Source organism: Archocentrus centrarchus, chromosome 11 (genome assembly GCF_007364275.1).
Source record: "Archocentrus centrarchus isolate MPI-CPG fArcCen1 chromosome 11, fArcCen1, whole genome shotgun sequence".
NCBI lineage: Eukaryota > Metazoa > Chordata > Actinopteri > Cichliformes > Cichlidae > Archocentrus > Archocentrus centrarchus.
Window position 1 is genome coordinate 10,913,483 of NC_044356.1, and position 22,150 is coordinate 10,935,632.

General features: G+C 40.5%; 2 protein-coding genes across 3 annotated transcripts in view; one reads left to right on the forward strand and one right to left on the reverse strand.

Moving 5' to 3' along the window:
- The first annotated feature begins 11,152 nt into the window (after nucleotides 1-11,152).
- Nucleotides 11,153-17,086, forward strand: LOC115788395 (mediator of RNA polymerase II transcription subunit 30). The gene is given in 6 exon segments (XM_075074406.1): nucleotides 11,153-11,281; nucleotides 11,416-11,669; nucleotides 14,106-14,264; nucleotides 15,320-15,386; nucleotides 15,389-15,408; nucleotides 16,169-17,086. Coding segments are annotated over 6 exon segments (618 nt in total). The 5' UTR covers nucleotides 11,153-11,259; the 3' UTR covers nucleotides 16,265-17,086.
- A 633-nt stretch (nucleotides 17,087-17,719) lies between these two features.
- Nucleotides 17,720-22,150, reverse strand: part of ext1c (exostoses (multiple) 1c) — a 95,866-nt gene continuing 91,435 nt past the window's right edge. For both annotated transcript variants that reach the window (XM_030741580.1, XM_030741581.1), the window contains exons 11-12: nucleotides 20,112-20,283; nucleotides 17,720-20,007 (exon numbers count right to left, since the gene is read on the reverse strand). In XM_030741580.1, coding sequence (XP_030597440.1) covers nucleotides 19,822-20,007; nucleotides 20,112-20,283 — 358 coding nt within the window. In that variant the 3' untranslated portion in view covers nucleotides 17,720-19,821. The remainder of the gene's footprint in view (nucleotides 20,008-20,111; nucleotides 20,284-22,150) is intronic.

Sequence of the window (22,150 nt, forward strand, 5' to 3'; positions counted from 1 at the left end):
TTTACTGTGATAAATAGAGTTGTAGTCATGGACTAGCTCCAGCTGAGGCTCTTGATCGCTCACTGCCACATGGCTTGAAGAGCAAAAGATCCAAACAGCAGAGCCACGGAGGTGAAGCTGCGGCTCTGTCCGCTCTTTGGAGTTGTCACACTCACTGTGGGCATCGTGCTGGTGGAAGCTTGGCCGCTGCCGCTGCCGCTGCTGTTGCCACTGCCACTGCCACTGCCATTGCCGCTCCCGTTGCCGTTGCCAGTGTAATTGTTGGTGTTTACATTGGTCCAGGATGAATTGTAATTGGTACTCACTGTTGTTGCAGATGTTGACTTCTTTACAGGGTTATAAAGAGGACACCAACAAAGGTTGTGACACAGCATTGGGATGTATTTTACAGATTATGACATGTTATACTTTATATACAATAAAAGCATGTTCAGGCTGTGATTTTAATAGAATGCATTAATACTGAAAAATAGAGAAGGAGACTATTAATGTTTTTCATAAAAAAATTATCTTACATGCTGAAAATTATTTCAAGATTTTTTTGTCTGACTACAAAAAAGTTATTTGATTGTTTTTTGTTTGTTTTTTTTACATTTAATCTTTATAACTTCCTTTTCCCTCCTATCTACTTTATAGCCAGTGAAGAAGGGTTTTACCTGTACACAGGCAAATCCCAGCAGAGTCAGTAAAAACAGCTCCAAGACAAAGTACTTCATATTTCCTCTAGAAAGCAAATAGCTTAAGATAACTTATTAAAATGTGACTGTTTTATGAGATCTGCTGTTGTTTTTCTCATCCGCACTTGAAAGTCTTGTAAAATGTGTGCTGTCTTCCGAAGCTTGCCTTTTAATGATGCGTTCCCACTATTTACCTGTAAGTCTCCACCCAAGTGATGGATCAATGATTCAAAACTTCACACTGTGCCGGAACTATGCAGAACCTGTATGGATATGGATGTAAGCAATACCTCGTGTCTTTCTTCATCAAAGCCCCTCAGGCTGCTGATGCTCAAAAAAGACACTGATGTCGGTAAAATTCACCAGTCACTTTTAATTAACATCAATATAATAAAACACTCCACCATAATCTTTGTTTTTTTTTTGGTTGATTGGTTAGTTTTGTTAAATGTTAATATGAAATAGTTTCTAGTTGAACTGCTTTACAATTTCCCCAAAAATAAGTATAAGTAACAGATTAGAGCTCATGTTTTTGGTTACACAGAGAAACATAAATACATTGTTTTCATGCCCTAACAGCATTTTTAACAGGGAAGAGAGAAACAATACAAAAGAAGATGATGCTGTGCAAGCAGCCTGATTTGAAATGTGATGATGCCCGAATAAAATGAACTAGCTTTGAAATGGGCCACGGCCATTTCACCTTCAGCTGACATAGACCTGGGGTTGTTGACATGTTCACTGCAATTAGCTTTTCATCCTCCTCAATATATCATCATTTCATTTTATTTGACATAAAAAAAAACAGAAAACTTTATTTTCGTTCTGATAATCAGGAATGAAATACAGCACAATGAAGCACAATGTTAGACAGACCTTGTGGAGGTTTGCGTAAAGGTGGAGAAAAGCTCAGTGCAAACAAAGCACTATTCATCCTTACAGTAGGAGCCATGTAATATGAGGGTCTATCAATAATCTAATATTTTTCCACAGTATTTAAGGATTTATAGATTAAATATAAATGAAAAATAAAATGAAATGCACTGCAATGTCTCTGCTTTCATACATTCATCTCTATGCACAGCAGATGAGAATAGTGACAGCAAACATCAACAGCTGACCGCAGCACCCAGACACATGGGAAGAGCCTCCTTTTGGTGTAGTCCCAGTTGTAGAATGCTGAGCAGTGGACGCTGTGGTCCCAGGGTTTTGAGTAGGGGGCACTGTGGTGTTCTGTGATGAAGAGTTGGTAGTTGCAGAGGAGGAGGAGGAAGCAGGAGGGGTGATACCTGTGGTTATGGTCGTTTGGCACTGGTGGTGGTTATGTTTAGAGCAGTGGAGTGAGGTGAGGTGTAGTCGATGTGGACTGAGTAGAAGTACTCAACGTGCTGTTATTGGCCGCTGTTGTAGCTGTTTCATTTGTGGAATTAGTGGCCTGCAAGAGAAAATAAGAGTTCATAGTGCATGAGGCTTTTTAATATAATGATATTGATTCCATATTTATTATTATATTATACATTTCCTCTCTGTATCATACTTTCTGGTATAAATAAAGACTACAGATGCGTCTCTGTTTCAGTGGACTATCCTTTGTAGGCACATGATTAAAGGTTGGGCACCCACTTCTTCAACAGTACATGAAGCATGAAAGCGTCAACTGCACTTTGCATATCGCTGTGGTTGGCAGGGCTCTAGGTCATGACGGTGTGCCAAACCCAACCGCTGTGAAGTCTGATGGCCTAAACCTGAATCTGCAGTTCATATCTGCACTTTACATTGTGCCTGATAGGCCATACTTAGTTTATGGAAATGTGAATGATGACACAATAATACGCTCCAACAGAATAAAGCACAATAAAGAACAAAATAAAGTCGGTCGGATGCATTCAGTTTAGCAGAATCGTAGCAGTGAAGGAGCGCAATGAACAAATGTGTTAAAAAGACAAAAAAAAGTCTTTTTCACGTTTGTTCTCCTTGTTGTGAATCAAATCAGTTTCTGTGTTTTGTTTTGTTGTGTTTTGTTTGCTTTGGTTCCTCTCATTTACATTGGCTTTTAATACATTCAAACATTTAATTTACCTCTGATTTGAATACACCCACAATTAAACTACGACATCAAATGGTTACGTCGAATGCTTCAAATCCAGAATAATTCAACTTCTTGCTACTAATAAAAACATGCTGGACTGAATAGCTGTCTGTGGATCGTCATAGCTTTTTAAAAAAAACGTTCTTAAATTTTTTTAAATACGGCTTAGGTAACTTAGGTCAAAGTGCCTCTACCTTGCTGCCCTGAAACATAAAGGCCAAACAGACACAGAAAACAAGCATCCCTGTTATCTTCATCATGGTCTTCTTGGTCAATTTTCTTTGTACTTTATGGCTGTCCACACCTACCTGACTCACCTTTTATACCTATCAGCTCTCTGTAGTACTGATGCTGATAACAGAAGGAAAAAAAAAATCATTCCCTGTAGCACTTACAAATCACCCTAAATGACAGGCGGGGGTAGTTAAGTTAAAGGTAAATAAACTAGAATAACGGTGTGAGGGCAGGCCTATTACACTGCATTTTTTAAAAAGTATTAACCCTAGCATTTTTCAAGTTAGGCTTAATATTTGTTTTTATAAAATGCTGACTGCTTGCTGGTTCGACTCTGAAGGGGATGAAATGAAGCTGGAGGATGTGGACACACACATATTGTCCTGACGCACATCTTCCCACATTAACAATAGTGCCATATTACCAGGTTTAATAAAGTTTGTGGAAAGTTATGCTAACAAGACTGGATGTTTTGTGTATGATGTTGTCAGGTAATTCTCTGGGAAAGTGTTTTTTTTTTTTTTTATCATGAAAGAATAACCCTTATACTAAATTTTCTGGGCTTATAGTAGCTATGGCACAGCAGGTCTCTTCATTTATTTATTCATCTTATTCATTTTATATTATAAGATTGGATCACATTCTAGACTTTCAGTATAAGTAGACAAGTATCTAAACTAGCGTCATTGTCTTACATTTTGATAGAATCTGTCTCCTCTATATTTAACTTTCCACCAAGGGCAGACACGGCCAGAAAACACCTGAGATTGAGTCAACAGAGGAAAAGCTGTGATACGATGAGGTCATTCAAGGGAATTTGGCCACTGAATCTAACAATGCCTCTATTGTTACTTTGATAACACAAGAATTCTACCTTACTAACCTTCATATTTTAAGATTTTTGCATTGAGTTTTTTAAATGGTGAACATTTTATGCACATTGAGTTGACCTGGTGTGTTGACTTGCTACAAAGGAACTGTTGGAATAACTGATGCAAGCAGAAAGGAATTTAAACCTGCGATATTTAGTTTTTGATATTAGGTTTTACAAATATTTGAGGCACCCTATCACTTATTACACTTATTATCACTTATTACTTACAAATATTATAGATTTCCTATTGTATTTTTTTATGCCACTCATTTTCAACAGCACAAAAAGCAACAGTTACAGGGTTTCGTCTGCCGTGAGTCTGGCTGGATATTTGACCACTCTTGTTGGCAGAATTGGTAGATTTTCTGGCATGGACCCAACTTTTAACCATTCCAGAAGTTTAATGTTAGACTGCTTGTTCCATTCCCAAACCAGTTTTAATGTGTGTTATCCCAGTCTAGCTGTCGATTTGAGGTGAATTTGAAACATTTGGAGGTAGTCTTCCTCCTTCAATATTTCATCCACCTTGTGCAATTTACCAGCCCACAGTGCTGACAGTGTTGGGTTTGAAGAGGTTTGAAAGCCTCACCTTTACTACTCCAACACACCTCTTGACACTGTGGCCAAATAGCTCAATCTTTGTGTTGTCTGACCGTAAATCCTTTCTCCAGAAGGCATTTAGCCTGTCCATGTGGGCAGCTGCACAGTTCAGTTGCACTTAAGGTGTCAATTTTGGAGTAGGAACCTCTTTTTTGGTCAGCACCCAAAAAGTCTGTGGCAATGTAAAACTCCACTGTGCACTGTGATGCTGGTGTTCCAGCAGTTTCCAGCAAGCTTGAGCATGGGTGGTTTCTGGGTTGTTCCCAAACATCGTAACCAATTTCCTGTCATCCGAGGGTGACAGTTTGGGCCTTTTTCCAGACTTTGGCAAAGTAGTGACACGTCTGAATAACTTCTACTTATGTACAGTTTGTTCCCAACCTTCCCAACTTGTGTAAATCTACAAATCTCCTTTTTAGAGCTTCACTGAGTTCTTGGACTTTACCATTTTTTTGAGTATTTGTTAATCCAGTGAGTGCAAGTAAATCATTTTATGCTGCCAAAGGGAAACTACCTGTTGTAGTCAAATATGGTCACTAAGGAGACGTTAATAGGCCTTGGCCTTGTAAATGTATGCACCAGTTCGTAAAAGATTTTACTGTGCATGTATATATTGGAGCCTGTGCCAAAAGGTCACCTTTACCAAACATGATTTAGGGTTCAGTTTTTGGACCTGTAGAAATGTCCACCTTCTCTTGAATATTAATGAAACAAAGTGTTGAAGTGTTTATAGCACCAATAAATAAAATCAATTTACCACATTAGAACCAGAAGCTAGCTAACATAACAACTCAGCTAAGGAGGGCGTGCCATAAATATTTGCATTTTGTTACCTGGTCCCATGTATTAGGCTCTTTTCACAAGTCGGTGCATGAATCCATCTGCAGAGTAATTAGCTGGCGGGTGTAGTTTGGTAGAAAGAAAATGGTTCATTTTTTTAAACATCCAGGTCATAATTTCTGGAAAAAGACGTTGCTGCTGAGGTGCTCGTGTTTGTTTTAAGACATGAGCACAAGAAGGCAGACATCTCCGCAGCGTATGTCCCAAAACTCAGCTATTCACACCAAAACAGTCTGAACAGATGGCACTACAGGCCAAAGGGAAAAATATGTAATTCGATTTTGAGGGGTACTGTCCCCTCTGATGCTGCGGTCCACAACTGCAACCCACTGTGTAAGTATTTAACACCTGAGTAATTAACTGGTACACACTGTTTTTTTATAGTTGATTAAAGGAAAATATGTGTGTCCTATAATGTGGGTGAAGCCAAATAAGCATCTGAAACTAAAACATTTAAACCACAACCCATTTCATTCCTCTCCTATCACCAAATTATCTCAAGTCCAGAGAGGGAAGCAAACTTGTTCCTGTAACAAATTATTCTGGTAGCTATGAGATCACAAGTAGCCTTTTGTAGCACGTTATCAGCTGTGTTATCACACTGTGCTGCATATTTCCTGGTACCAGATAAATTCAGATAACTAAATGCCCCCAGTCACAGCACAAGCATGTTTAAGTTTATGTCAGTGTCAGTTTTATATGTCAGTTTTATATCCATTTTTCAGTGTGTAAAAGGCGCTGAATCACTACTTGAAAGTCAGTATTTAAAAAATTCTTTGCAGTCTTCCTTGCAGTTCCCTCTTCTCAGAAATGTTCAGTCAGATGGGAGTTATTTATAGCCACAAGTGATGGTTTATTACCTCGGCGACTCAGCCACAATGGAGAATGATGAGCCTTGCAAACATTATGATTCAACCTGAAAGTTAGAGAGGTAATAAAAGATCTGCAGCTTGAAAAAGTGACTGCACTCATTTAAGTTTCTTGAAGACGTTTCACCTCTCATCCAAAAGGCTTCTTCAGTTCAGAACTTTAACACTACAGTGATTTAAAAATAGGTCCCTTTTCTGAAAGGTTTTGATGGCAGGGGCCATGCTAGGACATAATCAGATCAGAATCAGAATCAGAATCAGAAGGTTTTATTGCCATATGGGTGAACAGGTTCACAGCATTAGGAAATTGCTGCGGGTACTTCGTGCTTACAGAAAAAAAAAAACAAAAAAACAAATAAGTATAAAAACTATAAGACAATATACAAGTATACAATTGCAAATATACAGAGATATTAGAGCTTACAAAATATACAGTGCAGAGACTAATTAAAAGATAAAAGAATGTAAACTATATTCCACTAATATGTACATCAGTGCAATCAGACAGGTGCATAGACATAGGATCATCAGCGTTTGTGGAGGGTGGTGGTAACAGTCTTAGGGTAATTGTTCATGAGTCCAACAGCAGAGGGGAAGAAACTGTTCTTATGGCGGGAGGTTCTGGTCCGTATGGACCGTAGCCTCCTGCCTGAGGGGAGAGGGTCAAAAAGTCTGTGCCCAGGTGAGAGTGGTCGGCTGTGATCCGACCTGCACGCCCCAGTGTCCTGGAGGTGTACAGGTCCTGGAGAGATGGGAGGTTACAGCCAAGCGTATGTACTTAATGACTTTGCTGTCTGTGCAAACCTGTTTATGTCAACATTTTGTTTTTTTGGCAAGTTTCCTATGTTGATTGGCTACAGATACAACGTGACAGTAAGGACTCAAAAAAAAAAAAAAAAAAAAAAAAAAAAAAAAAAATATATATATATATATATCTCTGCATCAGGTCCTATCACTGATGTTACATCTGTGGTTTTGGCAGTTTACTGCTCAGGAACACTCAGGTATGTGTTATCGCAGTGTCACAGTCTTACCAGAAGTGGATATCCTAGGAATTCATTGCAGGGTCAGACCATGCAGTGCTGAGAGCAACAACAACAGCTAAATCCCATTCTCTACAGTCAGTATGTTAAATGTTAAAGTTCATATCAATACAATTATAAAAAAGACTGAGCAAGTTTTGAAGAGAAAGCCTGTTCTCTGCAAAAAGAAGGTGGGAGCATGGCCTCGGTTTGAAAAGTTGCATATGAACAAACCTCAAGACTTCAGTAACAATGTCTTTTGAACAGACAAGACTAAAGAGGAGATGTCTGACCATAATATATGGCACCATGTTTGGGTGGGAGGGGCACAGCATATATCTGCACAAACACCTCATACCAACTGCCAAGCACAATGGTGGAGGGGTGATGATTTTTGCTTGTTTTGCAGCTGAAGGACCCAGGCACCTTGCAGTCACTGAGTTGACCACAAGCTCCTCTGTCTGTCTTGATGCATAGTCAATAAACCAGGTAAGGAAATCCCAGAAGGTTTAAGTGTTGCGTCCAGATGAATAGAATCAACTTTCTGGGATCCTCTGAATACCAAAATATTCTAGAGTCCAATATGAGCCATCTGTCTGCTATCTAACGCCTAATAAGCAATACTTATACCTTATAGCTACCTATAAAGCTTGGTCCAAATTGGGTCATGCAACCCCAAGTATGCTTTCCAATCTACAACAGACTGATTGAATAAAGAAAAGAAGCAAAGTGTTGCAAATCAGCAAAAGTCCAGTGCTCAACCCAAGTTATGTGCTGTGTATAAATGAATGCCTGCAAACCTCAAGCACTGAAGCAATGCTGTTTTCCATAGGACTGAATTTTTAAAGCAATGAAAGATAAAACTGTAAGCCTTCAAATGCACAGTTACTGATTTCCATTCTGTCTACAAACTAAACAACACTGAAGAATGAAGGTGTGAATTGAGGGCTGGGTTGAGTTAAATGCTAAAATTGGGAGGCTTGTATTCACAGTATGGCGCTTATACACGGACATTAGCATGTTAGCATTTGCTATCTAGAACTCTGCTCGAGTTAATGTCCCATTTCCAAATTTTAAGAAATGTGGTCCAGAATGTTCTGTTATGAATATGAATGTGAAAAAAATTCTCCCTAGTCAAGAGCTGTGGAGAAATTTGAATCTGAAATGAAAAATTTAAACCAAATGATTAATCTACCATAGAGCCAAGCTTTTTTTTACTTAATATTCTACATAATACATTGAGTGGAGATGATATGGAGGAAGAGGATTGGTGGTTTCAGAGGCTGAGCAGTGGATAGACTGGAAAAAGGTTATTTTTACTCATTGATGCATGTATATACTGATATACAGCAAAAGAAAAAAAAGAAGGATATATGTAATAATATTAACAGAAAGGAGAAATGCCACAGTATATCAGACCTACAGCGGAACATGAAAATTCAAGTATGGAGTGTACTGGCTACTGGACAATATGACACCTGCACCAAATCAACTCCACCCTGACCAAAGAGGAATTAAATCTAATTCCTCAGAGTCATGCACCACCCACTGGTTTGCATCTTTGTGGAGAAGGAAACTGCAGGTAGATGAAGAACTACTTTAAGACCAAAGATGATCAATGGATGCTGATTGTCAAGGACCACCTGACCTCACACTATCATACTGAAGAATGACTGTAATAAATTCAAAATTTGATGCTGAATATAAGTATTTTAACAAGTGTTCTTGCTTCTGCAGCCTACTGTGTGTCATAATGCATCTGACAGTCACTGTTATCAGTATGTTTCTGTGACCTCTGTGCTTAATACTTCCATGCAAATTGTATTTCCTTCAGAACAAAAACAACATTCAAGTTGAAACGGTACATTTAACACATGGAAATAGTACTGTGACATATGAACAAAAGGTAGCATATACAGTAGGCAATATGTTAAAGTGGAGCAAAACACCAGTCTTTTTTTTTTTTTCTTTTCTAAATTTGCCTCCTTAATTTGATCTACTATCTTAGAAAAAATTACAGCCATCCCTGGGTGTTTTTAGCTGTCTGTTTTGGGTCATTATCCTGTTGAGGACCCATGACCTGTGACTGAGACAAAGCTTGCTGACACTGGGCAGCACATATTTTGCTCCAAAATGGCTCAGTAGTCTTGAGATTCCTGTGCCAGATGCAGCAAAGCAGCCCCAGAACATAACTGAGCCTCCTCCATGCTTCGCAGTAGGTACTGTGTTCTTTTCTTTGTATGTATTTTAGCATCTGTGAACATAGAGCTGATGTGACTTGCCAAAAAAGTGCCAGTTTTGTCTCATCTGTCCAAAGGACATTCTCCCAGAAGCTTTGTGGCTTGCCAGCATGCATTTTGGCAAATTCCACTCTCACTTTTTTATGATTTGCTTTCAACAGGTGTCCTCCTAGGTCTTCCATTAAGTCTACTTTGGCTCAAACAGCCACGGATGGGGTGATCTGACACTGATGTACCTTGACCTTCGAGTTTGTCATTAATTTTCCTGTTGCAGCCTGTTTGGTGTCACGGTGTGTACCACACACCATGACACCAAACAGCATGGCAGCTACTTTTCACTCTTTAAATAGGCAGACTGACTGATTACAAGTTAGAAGACACCTGTGATGCTAACTAAAAGACACACCTTAGTTTAACACATCCCTATTTTGTCCAGTCCAGTTTCATTTGTTTGTTTGTTTGTTTTTTGAATAATTTAATAAAATAAAAAAATAAATTTTCAGCATTTTTGAAAGTTATTATTACTTTTGTCAGTTTTGTCCATGTCTGTACAGCAGGTCATTTTATGCATGTTCCCAGACAACAAACAAAATCACTGGAGGAACACAATGTACTTCCTTACTGTCCTGCCAGGATGACTGCAACCTTTGATCCTATGTAAAACATGGATAAAGTGAGCCAACCAGACTCATCGAATAAGGAAAACAGATTTACATGTCAATGGCAAATGCCGTCTTTCCCTGAATTTGGTCTGATTTGACAGCAAAGCAAATGAGTCTAAGTCATTTGACCTTGAGCAAAAAAGGTCTACTGCTTGGAAGCTTGGCTTATCTAGGTTCTAAATTTAATTACAAATTTGTATGATACAGCCGTGCTAGATAGGATTATTATAAAAAAAAGTACTTGAAACTAACAACTACACAATTAAATTATAAGTGAACAATTCGTAAACAAGCATTTGATTTACTGACTTAAATATCCAGTACAAAGACTATTGTGGTTAAGACAGATGAAGACATCGACTCTTTATGGCTATAAAACAGTAATATTCTGTAGAATATTTCACTGACTAATACTAGACACATTCAGTGAGGCTTTGCATTTACCTATTACACATACCCTATAATGATTTGATAGCTGTGATGTTAAATCTTGTGATGGCTATGATATCAAAAATGATAATATTACTAAGTAAATGTACTCAATAGCTGTTTTTGAATGCACATTTGTATATTCAGGATCTTCATCTTTACCTTATTACATTCATTCAATAGTTGTTTTAAGGTTTGTTATAACGCTGATTAAGATTTTACATTCAAAATGTAAGATCTGTTTCAAGCGTAATTCGAAATTAATTAACCACCGTGCATGGGTAATGGCAATCCAACACTAAACCTTTCTTTAAAAAAAACTGAAGACATTATGATTACTTTTAATGCGTTTTTCTGGGGAACTTCAGGAACCTTCAGGCATCTCAGCGTCTGCCTACGCCATCTGGTGGTGGGAAAAGGTGGCCCTTTGCTCCCCGGAAGTGACGCCATAACGTGCTGCGCTTTCTGAAAGAAATCCACGGAAAGGTCCTATGATCATGCTTGATTTTAAATAATAAATAACCAGACCTTTTTTTTTTTTTTTTTTTTTTTTTTTGGTAAACGCTGGAGCAACTGGGAGATATCTGCACAGCACCCAGCATCCCAAAGGACGTTTTGAATTTAGGTAAGCGGCTCTCTGCAGAGCCAGTGGCTAACTAGTTAGCTTCATTTGTTTGAGCTAGCATGTTAATCTAGTAAGTTAGGTTTCTCTCCCTCGTCTCTATGGAAAGTACATTTTCAAGAGGTATTCTGCTTTATTAAAAATGATTTTGAAACCCTTTCATTTGGTCTAATAAGCTTACGCTAGCACGCGCGTCATTGCTATGTTGGCAGAACGTTTAGTTGCTTCAGCAAATCGTCACCTTTTGTCTTGTACAGTCGCATTCCCACAGACTTTTGTGGATATGGCAGCTTCTTTGCCTCAGAAGCCGGGGATGGTAGGAATGCCCCCGCAGCAGCAGCAGCCTCACCTGCCCCCCGGTGCTGCCACAGCTGCAGGTCAGCAGCCTATGCCTCCTCAGGGAGCCCTCAGGGAGATCTCCCCGGTGTTTCTGTGCAGGATTGGACAGGAGACTGTGCAGGACATTGTCACACGCACCATGGAGATCTTCCAGATTACACGAGCCACGCAGGTAAGGAACACTAGGCTGACGGTTAGTAGTAGAAAATGTCTAACTTGATGTCAAAATAACTACTTTGGCGGTTATATTTCTTCATATTTTTCTTATATTGCATAGATAGTTATTCTCACACACTTTGAATGTATCCCTTCTCATTACCAGACTTTTTTTTTAAGTCACACCTTCATTGATTTCACCTTCATCATCTTCTTTCAGCTGCTCTCTTGAGGGGTCACCACATCCTCCATCTCTATCCCAAGCATCCTCTTCTGTCACACCAATTGTCTGCATTGTCCTCTCTCACTACATTCATGAATCTTCTCTGTGGGCCTCCTTTTCTCCTCCTGCCCGGCAACTCAAATCTTCAACATTCTTTGCCCAGTATATCTGCTATCCCTCCTCTGTTTCTCTAACTTTGTTCCAACCACTCAGCCTGAGCTGTCCCTATGATATCATTTCAAATGAAAATCTTAATGTTGCAGTCTCTTATTTCTTTCAGATTACACCTTCTGCATAAGTAGTAGTCCACCTGTGTGCATCTTCCTCCATTCTTATACATCACCCTATGTTTCTCCCTCTTCTTGAAAGATGTGTTCACCACAGACATTTCCATCCTTCTTGCAAAAATCCACTACCATCTGTCCTGCATTTTTCTTCTTAACACCATACCCACCCAATACCCCCTCATCGCATCTGTTTCTCCTTCACCTACATGCCCATTGAAGTCTGCTCCTATTATCAGTCTCTCCCCATTGGGGATACTCTATAATACCACCTCATCCAGTTTACTCCAGAATTCCTCTTTCTCTTCTAACAGACATCCAACGTGTGGAGCGTACGCACTGACATTATTCAGCATCACGTCTTCAATTCCCAGCTTCAAACCCATGATCCTGTCAGACACTCTCTTCACCTCCAGAACTCTAGTCACATACTCATCCTCCAAGATTACCCCTACTCAGTTTCTCCTCCTATTTTTTTTTACCATGGTAGAATCATTTGAATTCATTTTGCAGTGCCCCTGGCCTTGCTTCCCTTCCACCTGGTCGCCTGTGCACACAATATATCTACCTTCCTTCTCTCAATCATATCAGCAAGCTCTCTCTCATTACCGGTTACAGTCCCTATGTTGATTTCTCACCCATATTGACTTAAAATCTGCAACTACAAAAGTTACTGTTTTGGGCAATTATTTAATCTGAAAAATGTTTTCAAACTAAGCCAAGTGTAAGCTGCAAATTCAAGTGCATATATACAATAATAACACATTTTAAAGAGATTGAGGTAGATTGAAGTATTTTTTTATTATTAAGGAGAAAATTGTCTCAGATCAAGAAAACCGCTCCAACAAACCAGGGATTGGCAAACATTGCAATAAAAACTCGGTGAGAGTGAGTTTGTTATCAGAGTGTGAACATGAGGCTCTGTGCCTGCCGAGTTGGTGACTGCACTATCAGGGCACCAATTAGGCCCCCTCCAGGTGGACTCAGTGCAGACTGGGTAAAACTATTATAAGATCAAGCTTTTGGCTGTGATCTCCAGCTCTGTCCGTGTCCTCATCCGTAAGTGAGTATAATCCAGGCATTAGCAGTTACAGTTACAATCCACACTTCAGACAACGGCACCTCTCACGTTTTGGTGCTTACAGCACTGGTAAGCCCTCCTCCATCTCTGCTGCAGGATACTGTTTTCCTGGAATGTGTTGTGGCAGATGCTCACACTGGAGACTGTAACCTTTACACCGTTGGGATTTTAATAGAATACTCAAGTTATTGCAGGTTTACTGATTGGTGAATCAGCAGGTTGATTATTTGATTAATCAATCTGTAATAGTTAGACAAGCAGCACAGATGGTTAGGATTACATAGACATATTTTCCTACTACCAGAAACTGCAATTATTGTTTAACTTAACAAAATTTCTTTAGCTTAAGTGCAGAAAACTACACCATCAACTCTGCTGTATGTGTGGTTGTTAACTGAGTGGGTGGTATTTGTCTAGCTAAAACGGTTCCACTGTTCCTTGTCAGGCTCAATTTGTCCTGTCTTCTTTTCTGGCATATCTGCTCGGCGTGCCTGTCAGCATCCCTAGTACCCATCCTTCCATCTCCACTTGATCTGTGTCTCCAAATGTGTCTGTTTTTCAGTGTAGCACTAACTTCTTCAAGCTTGTTCTTACCCATTAAAGCAAACTTTTTTCTTTTTCTGCCTGTGCTGCTCTGAGAAGAAAAAGACCATGTTTTTGTGTTGCCATGCATTTTCCTCGGTCTTGGCAAATCATTGTCTACATGCTTTTAAGTCCAACACACAGAAAAGTACAAAGAAAGGCTGACAGTGTCAGCCTGTTACTTTACAGAAAACTGTGAGCCAATATTACACGTCTGTAATTGAAAATAAGAACGTAGTTGTTATAAATCAGTTCATGAGAGTTATTGTGTCTTTGATTCAGCTTCCTAATGGTGTGACTCAGAGCCAGGCGACGTACCAGGACCGCTTTGGGAAGCTCCAGGAACACCTTCGGCAGCTCACCCTACTCTTCAAAAAACTCCGGCTCCTATATGAGCGCTGCGTGGAAATGACCTCTGACCTGAAGGAGGGGCCAACAGAGGTTAGAGAGAAAAGAAAAGCTCAAAATGTCTGGCTTGATCTCAGTGTCCTCCAGAAGACCTTTGCTGAAAATTGGCTGTTAAGGATTTTTAGTCTCACAGAGACAGCGCCTTTTTAGATGCCCATGTCCCCCCCCCCCCCCCCCCCCCCCCCCCCCCCCCCCCCCCCCCCCCCCCCCCCCCCCCCCCCCCCCCCCCCCCCCCCCCCCCCCCCCCCCCCCCCCCCCCCCCCCCCCCCCCCCCCCCCCCCCCCCCCCCCCCCCCCCCCCCCCCCCCCCCCCCCCCCCCCCCCCCCCCCCCCCCCCCCCCCCCCCCCCCCCCCCCCCCCCCCCCCCCCCCCCCCCCCCCCCCCCCCCCCCCCCCCCCCCCCCCCCCCCCCCCCCCCCCCCCCCCCCCCCCCCCCCCCCCCCCCCCCCCCCCCCCCCCCCCCCCCCCCCCCCCCCCCCCTTCTGGTTCAGATCATAATTACAAGACGGGAACTACTTACTACTTTGTGTCACTTGGTAACCATGAATCTGAACAAACAAAACTGACACGTGGAGCTCCTCAAGAGTCCATTCTTGGACCTCTCCTCTTTAACATATAACTGCTACATCTTGCTCAGATTATAGAATATTATAATATTTCCTGTCATTGTTGTCCAGATGACACACACATCAGTGTCATCACAGGCCAAAATGTCCTGCAACTCGATTCAGAAAAGAGTGAAATAAACATCTCTGCCTTTCTAGAAAGCGTGATGCTTAAATCCTCAAACCTGGACAGAAGTCTTGGAGTAATTATGGACTCGCGGCTATGGTAGACATTAGGCATCTGTGAAGATGGGGAAACAACTCTAGTCTTTTTGGTTTTCGCATCTAACTGTTATGTTTCTATCATGACTGTGCATGGTTTATGTCATGTATACATATGTTTTACATGTTTTAATTGTCTTTGTATTTTTGAATCACTCTATAAAGCAGTCTGTATTACCTTGTGTCTAAAGGGCTATTCAAAAACAGCCTTGATCATAAAACAATGACATTTTAATAATAATTTGTCTGTGCTGTGTCTTCAGCTTGTGCCGTATGTTGGAGAGGAGCTGGTTTCTGTCAGAGTGGAGCCCTGCAGTCCTGCTGTCCTCCAGGAAGAAATGAGGTCCTAGAGGTGTGTTTCTGTGCTCTTCTTGTTGTCTCAGGCAGTCTTTAGTCTCGAAAATTATTATTTCCCGCAACTGAAAGGGGCATTTTTTACTCTTTTGTTTTCTCTGACCAACAGTCAAAAATTATTAGTCAATCCTAAAGATGAAGAATACATCAAAACCATTATTTGCTTACTTTAAAAAAAAAAGAAAAAGGTTGGCAAAAAATTTTATTTTATTAATCAACTAATTGCTGCAGCTTTTCTTGAATAACATTAATGAATTTGTCATATGTTGTTTGGCAGTTTGGCTGGCTCTTTTCTTTGTTTATTATATATTTTGATAAATAGGACAGTGTTACTCAGCTGTGCTGAACTGAGCAGAATAAAGTTCCTTTCAGATTCCTGTAGGTGGCAGTGCTGACACAGGCTGAAGTAGCATCTAGATTTTAAATGCAGAAGCTGCATTATTTACTGCTTCTGAATCGAGGTGTTGTTTTTTTGTTCGAGCTAATATTTCAGTTGGGTTACAAAGCTGCCTTCGGGGAGCCAGTGGCAAAGCTGTGGAAAATTCTGCCCGAGGCTGAGAGGACTGTTGGTCTTAGTGTCAGCATCAGTACAAAATTATTTTTTCCTCCAGGTGTAAGGGAATGCGAGCGTCACTTGTTAAATTATAATTAGCTATTTCCTGCCTTGATTGTTTGTACATGTAAGTATGTAAAAGGCTATGGTTACATTCCATGCACTCTGTACAGTTTAACTAATGGCCAAATGTCTTGTTATACAGAAGGTGCGTCAGAAGAACCAGGAGATGAAGGTTCTGATGGATCAGATGAGGAACCTTTTGTGGGATGTCAATGCTATGCTGACACTCAGGAAATGATGGCTCTGAATGAGATGCACACTTTTTTTTTTTTTTTGTGTTGCATTCCTCTTCAGGCGTACGGACTGTAAGGCGGAAAGACCAGGGGAAATAAGGGAACTTCTGTAGGATTTGTGGGACCTTCCACCTACTCTGAGCTGGCACTGAAACTCATGATTTACTTGCACCTTTTCATCTAAGAGCTGGTGTTGTTTGTTGTATTGAAGCCGATAAGGGGGAAATCATAAACGGGACAGAATAAGGTCTTGAGTCAAAGCCAAAAACAGGATAAGCTCCAATTCTAAGAATCACTTTTTTTTTTTTTTTTGTATGAGGCAGCTGACAACTTACATTTGCAGAGTGCTCTGCAACTATTTTGTAACTACTTAAATAAGTTATAGACTTCTGTTTCATATTGTTGAAATAATAAGTTGGAACCTGGATTGCCTCAGGTAACAAAAAAACACACACGAGAAAGAAGCCTAAACTGCCTGTTCGCGGTGTTCTGCCTCCAGGTGCTGACTTGACACCAGACAGACTTGAATTCATTGCAGGTAATTCTTCCAGAAAGCAGAGAAGCTGATCTGATGATTGTGTTTACAATTGTAACAATTGCCCATATTTGTGCTCTGTCAGTTGCAAAACACTATGAATTCAGAATTCAAATTGGCCCCTTGGCAGCTATGTATCTCAGGTGCTTTGTACATAAGTGTGTGCATGTGCTTAATGAGATTAGCTTCCTGAGTGCTAGACATCACACCTGTTTACCCCGAGGGTGTTGAGACTTGCTTACCTGTGAATTTATTTTTGTAAACTGTGGAACAAATGCTTGGTCTACTGGGTATTTTTTTTTTTTTTATAAATAAAATAGTAAACAAAATGTCTGAATGAATGAATGAAAAAAAAATATATATATATAATTTAAATATAATATATAATATAATATAAATACAGGATGGGCCAACTCAGACTGCAGTATTAGCTCCGTAGTGTTGGTCTCAACCTTGAGGGCAGATGTAGGAATGCATGATCTATATATATGACATATAAATGCATCAAAGTACATCCACCTACACATAATGATGCACACTGACCTTGACCTTCTGTATTCATCTTTCTTTACACACCAACAGCTTCTCAGTGTAGTTCTCTCCCAGTCATGGAGGATGTTATTGAGCCACGCTTTCGATCGCTGTAATTGTACTTCGTTTTTTTTTTTAGCAAACTCATTCTGCCCCAAAAGGGTTTCTATATTTAATTGTACTTCAGCTGTAGTGGCATTCTACTGTACCTGCCAAAAATTTTCAGTGTATCCATCGGACAGCAAATTATGCTCATCTATATGAGCTGCATACAGTCACTAGTCACTTTATTAGGTACACATACTGAGTTGGACCCACTTTGGCCTTCAGAACTGCTTTAATTCTTCATGGAACAGATTCAACAAAGTGTTCAACATTCTGTCCATACTGACATGATAGGATCACACCGTTGGTGCAGATTTGTCAGTTGTACATCCATAATGTGAATCTCCTGTTTCACCGCATCCCAAAGGTGCTGACTGAAATCTGGTGACTCTGGAGGCCATTTGAGTACAGTAAATATTGCCATGTTCAAGAAATCATTTTGAGATGATTTGAGCTTTGTGATATGGTGTGGTATCCTGCTAGAGACAGCCATTAGAAGATTGGTACAATGTGGTCATAAAGTGTGCCAAGAAAATATCCTCCCAACCATTAGCTACCACTGCCAGCCTCAGCCTTAACAGGAAGGATCTGTGCTCTCATGGATCCAAATTCTGATCCTACCATTTGAATGTCCCAGCAGAAATTGAGACCAAGCAACATCTTTCCAATCTTCAGTTGTCCAAGTTTGGTGATCTGTGAAGTAAAGACTGTTTCATGTTCTTAGCTGACAGCAGAGGCACCCGGTGTCGTCTTCAAAGTTTGACGTGTTGTGCGTTCAGAGATCCTCGTTTGCATACCTTGGTTGTAACGAGTGGCTATTTGAGTTACCGTTGCCTTCCTCTCAGCTCGAAGCAGTCTGCCTATTCTCTGTAAAGCCTAAAGATGGTGGTGTTGGAAAAATCCCAGCAGATCAACAGTTTCTTAAACACTCAGACCAACCCATCAAACCAGTACTTTTTAAAAAAGTACTGGCCACATTCAGTACAAGCCACATTCACACAGCACTTTTTTCTATGCCTTTAAGCACTTTCTAAGTTGCACGCACACTGTCAGATTCCAATGAATGCATCAAAAGGCAATTTGGGGTTCAGTATCTTGTCCAGTGATACTTCAACTTGCAGACTGGGGGAGCTGGGGATCAAACCGTCGACCTTCCAACTGGTAGACAATTAGCTCTACCTCCTGAGCAATAACCCCCTGCAACAGTATTACATATAATATTACAGTAATGAATTATTTTGGACTATTGGGCAGAAGCAGTATTTGTAGTATTTTACAAAGGATTAATTGGTTACCTGAGTACCTTCAGTACATTCAAGTATATATGTAGGAGTTTTATGACATTTAGTGCAGTGTAGCCAGGCTATCTGGATAAGGGATATCCTGTTCAAGTCTTCCTGTTTTATCCATTGCCATTGTTTTTAAAAATAGATCTGCATTCATAACATCATTGTCAGACTATAGATGTTGGTTTCCCTTCCAGCAATTTAACTCTCGTTTTGCGCTCCATGGGGACCATTTATCCGCATGTAACCAAAGCCTTCTCAAACATCAACTCCGACTACAAATGAGAAATCTTCTGGAATAACAATTCTCAGCTCTTCACCTGCAGATTCTGCTGCTCATTTAAAGATACTATAAACAGTGATTGAATCCTCATTAAATACGTATTTCTGTCTTTGTGCATTTTTAAGAGACAGTGTGACTGCCATCCTCAGCAATGCGACCAGATGATCTGTTTGTAGTGTAACAGGATACAAGATGGACAAGTTACTATCAGCCTCTCTGATATGTTATCTTTGTTGCTTGCACCTTAAATTATAACTAAAGCTTCATCTCTGTTATAAATGTATGGCCTGGTAACACACAACATATTTGGCAATTATGGGACATAATATGTGAATATTCTGCAGCACCAGGTCAGAGTTTGCATTTATAAATCACTTTATTTGTCTTACAGTTAGCATTTTAATGTGAAATGATCTGTTTCCTTGGCAACAGTAGCACGGAGACAGATGTTGCCAACCGGAGTGCATGGCACCGATACCAGTCCCTTGGGTGCTCCTGGCATGAGATAGTCATTCCCTCCTCGTTGCCACTGCAGTAGCACTGACACCTGAAGTGTTCGCAGACGTTCCTTTTTTAAGCTGTCCGACAGAGAGGCCCAAAGGAGAAGCATTTCCAGCACTATAGATAGATCCCTTTCTCTTAAGATCTATATCCATATAGTCCAGACCTCCTGGGTCTTACTGATGATTGTCCATGTCACAAATGGATCTCAGTGTCTCTTTGTGCACTTCCCATGCAGTCTTTGAATGACATGTCCATCAGTCTGTCCAAAATGCCTCTAAACAAGACTTCAGTCCTCCCTGGCCTTTTAGTCCAGAAATGTTACGCCCTCTCCAGGTCTTTGTACTTCTTGCGGTGGATAGACACTTGATCTTTGAAGAGGACAGGGTCCAAGCGAAACTGAGAATGCACCAGGGGCATGTAGCCAAACCAGTTGGCAAAGAAGTTGATGCACTCTTGCCTCTGATTGAAGTGTTCCGGGTTGGCCCAGGGGACGCTCTTCATACCCTGGGAGGTAGGACAAGGACATGCCATTAAGCATCCAATCTTGTTCTGAGAACTGAGTCAAGAGCATACAGAGACTGTTACATTAAAGACAACATGCTACCTACCTGTGAACTGGGAAGCTCCTTGTACTGCTTCCGTTGAGTCACTTTAATAGGTGGCTGGTGAGTCACAGCAGAGACCAGGAAGTTCATTAGGATGTCCTCACAGTTGGAGGTGCGATCCACCAGAGACCGTAGAGACTGAGGCAGGTAGTGAGTGAACAGGTAGTGGTAGTACCTGTGGGGAAGTTGAGAGTGTTACATAAACACACTCAGCATATTCTTAAAGCCAGCAAGTGATGGTGCTTTATGTAAGAGAGAGATGTGAAAACAGGGGAAAAAACTGAATTTCTGTTATTTTGTCACAGAACACGATATTATTTGCATTTTTTTCTCTTACAACAATATTTCGTCACTTCTTTGCCAGTGTGCTATACATAGCTCTAATAACACTTTCAGCCTCTCATACCTACACTCACTAATGCCTCACCTAAAATAAAAATGCAACAGAACATGATTAAGTAACCATCTGTTAACAGGCACGGTGACCTCTACAGAAAACAGTACAAGGTGTGATATATCCTGATCATATGCATCTGACACAAGTAAATGATTTCTCCCCAAGTGAGATTTGAGCTTTGCAGTGAACAAGCGACTAAAACCGACCGGTGCAATGCTTATGTTCTCCAATATCAATTTTAAGGGTGAAGTGCTTTTAATTTAGTTATTATTCCATTTTCAGACTAAGCGACTGGCACCGTCTTCTTTTTCAATTGTGCTTCACAAGCAAAACTGACCATATTTATCTCTCATTCAGTTGAGTCTAGGAGCTCCATCAGATCAGTTTACTGATATGATATGCAGTAAAAATTAGATAAAGACTAAATGATCCATTCCCACATTGAGCAAGCCGGGTTTTTTTATAGGTTGACTCTTCATTGCAGTGAAAGGGGTTATTTGAGTTGATGCTGATGTCTCCATAGGGTTTAAAGATTCAAATTAGCACGACAAAAACGTGTTTTCATTGAAACTGCTGACAATGACCACATTGTCTCAAAATGTCACAAGGTTTCAACACCTTTTAAAGTACCCTGTCTGTGGTGTAATTACATTCTCATTGTATTAGAACTCCCATCCCTCTCCCATAGCACATAATCGACTTCGGGCTTTTCGAATTAATCAAACTGCTTGACGTAATCCCTGAGTAATTCACTCTCGCCTTTTCTTTTCCTCTCGCTCACACAAATACATAATTATTCTTGATGCACGCCTTTTCTTTCTGTCTGATTGTCCCTTATTGCTCGTCATGTTGATATTTGCGCCATTATGTTTGGAGCTGTTGCAGTTCAAGTTCTCCCCTGCTCTCGGTTTTTAATCTCTGAAGCGGTCCCTTTTGAGATTTTAATGTTGGTTCTGTATTAGTTTGTCAAAAGTTGCAGTTGCAAGAGAAACCCTTTGGAATAAAGTGGAATTATGGACAAGCATTTTATTGAACACATTAAGCAAGAAGAAGTGAATGCTTGAATTTAGCCACTTGCAGGACCTCCTGTTTTCCTGTAACTGCACAACAGTAAGAACTTCATTTTCGACCAGTCCCTCCTACAAAACTGATTCAGTTCGTTAATCTCCTGGGATGTATTGACTGAACAGCCCTCTTCGGGTGATGCCATAGCATCTTGGCTATTCCATAGTATTAATTTTTTTCCTTTTCAACCAACCGGTCTTTTGCTTTGCTTTTATGTGCTTGGGATCAGTCTCTTGTTGCATCACTCAGCCTTTTAAGGTCATGAACTGCTGTCCTAACATTTTCCTGCAAAAAATTTCTCGATGCATTTAGAAAGTCACAGTATCTTCAGTGATTGCTTCATGGTTAGGATGAGATTCTGGTGTTGGTGTGCAGTGCCCCCCCCTTCAAACACTGTGTTTCTGTAAAAAGATTCAGCTGTTGCCTCATCCATCCATGCAACCTTCGGTCTGGTCCTTGGAACACTCTGGATGTGCTGTAAGGTTTTGTTCCTGAAAAGCAATGTGTCCTTCCAGTAAGGTCATTCTATTCAGTATCACTTTTCATATAGTGGAAATATAAACAAAGATTTCAGTGTGTT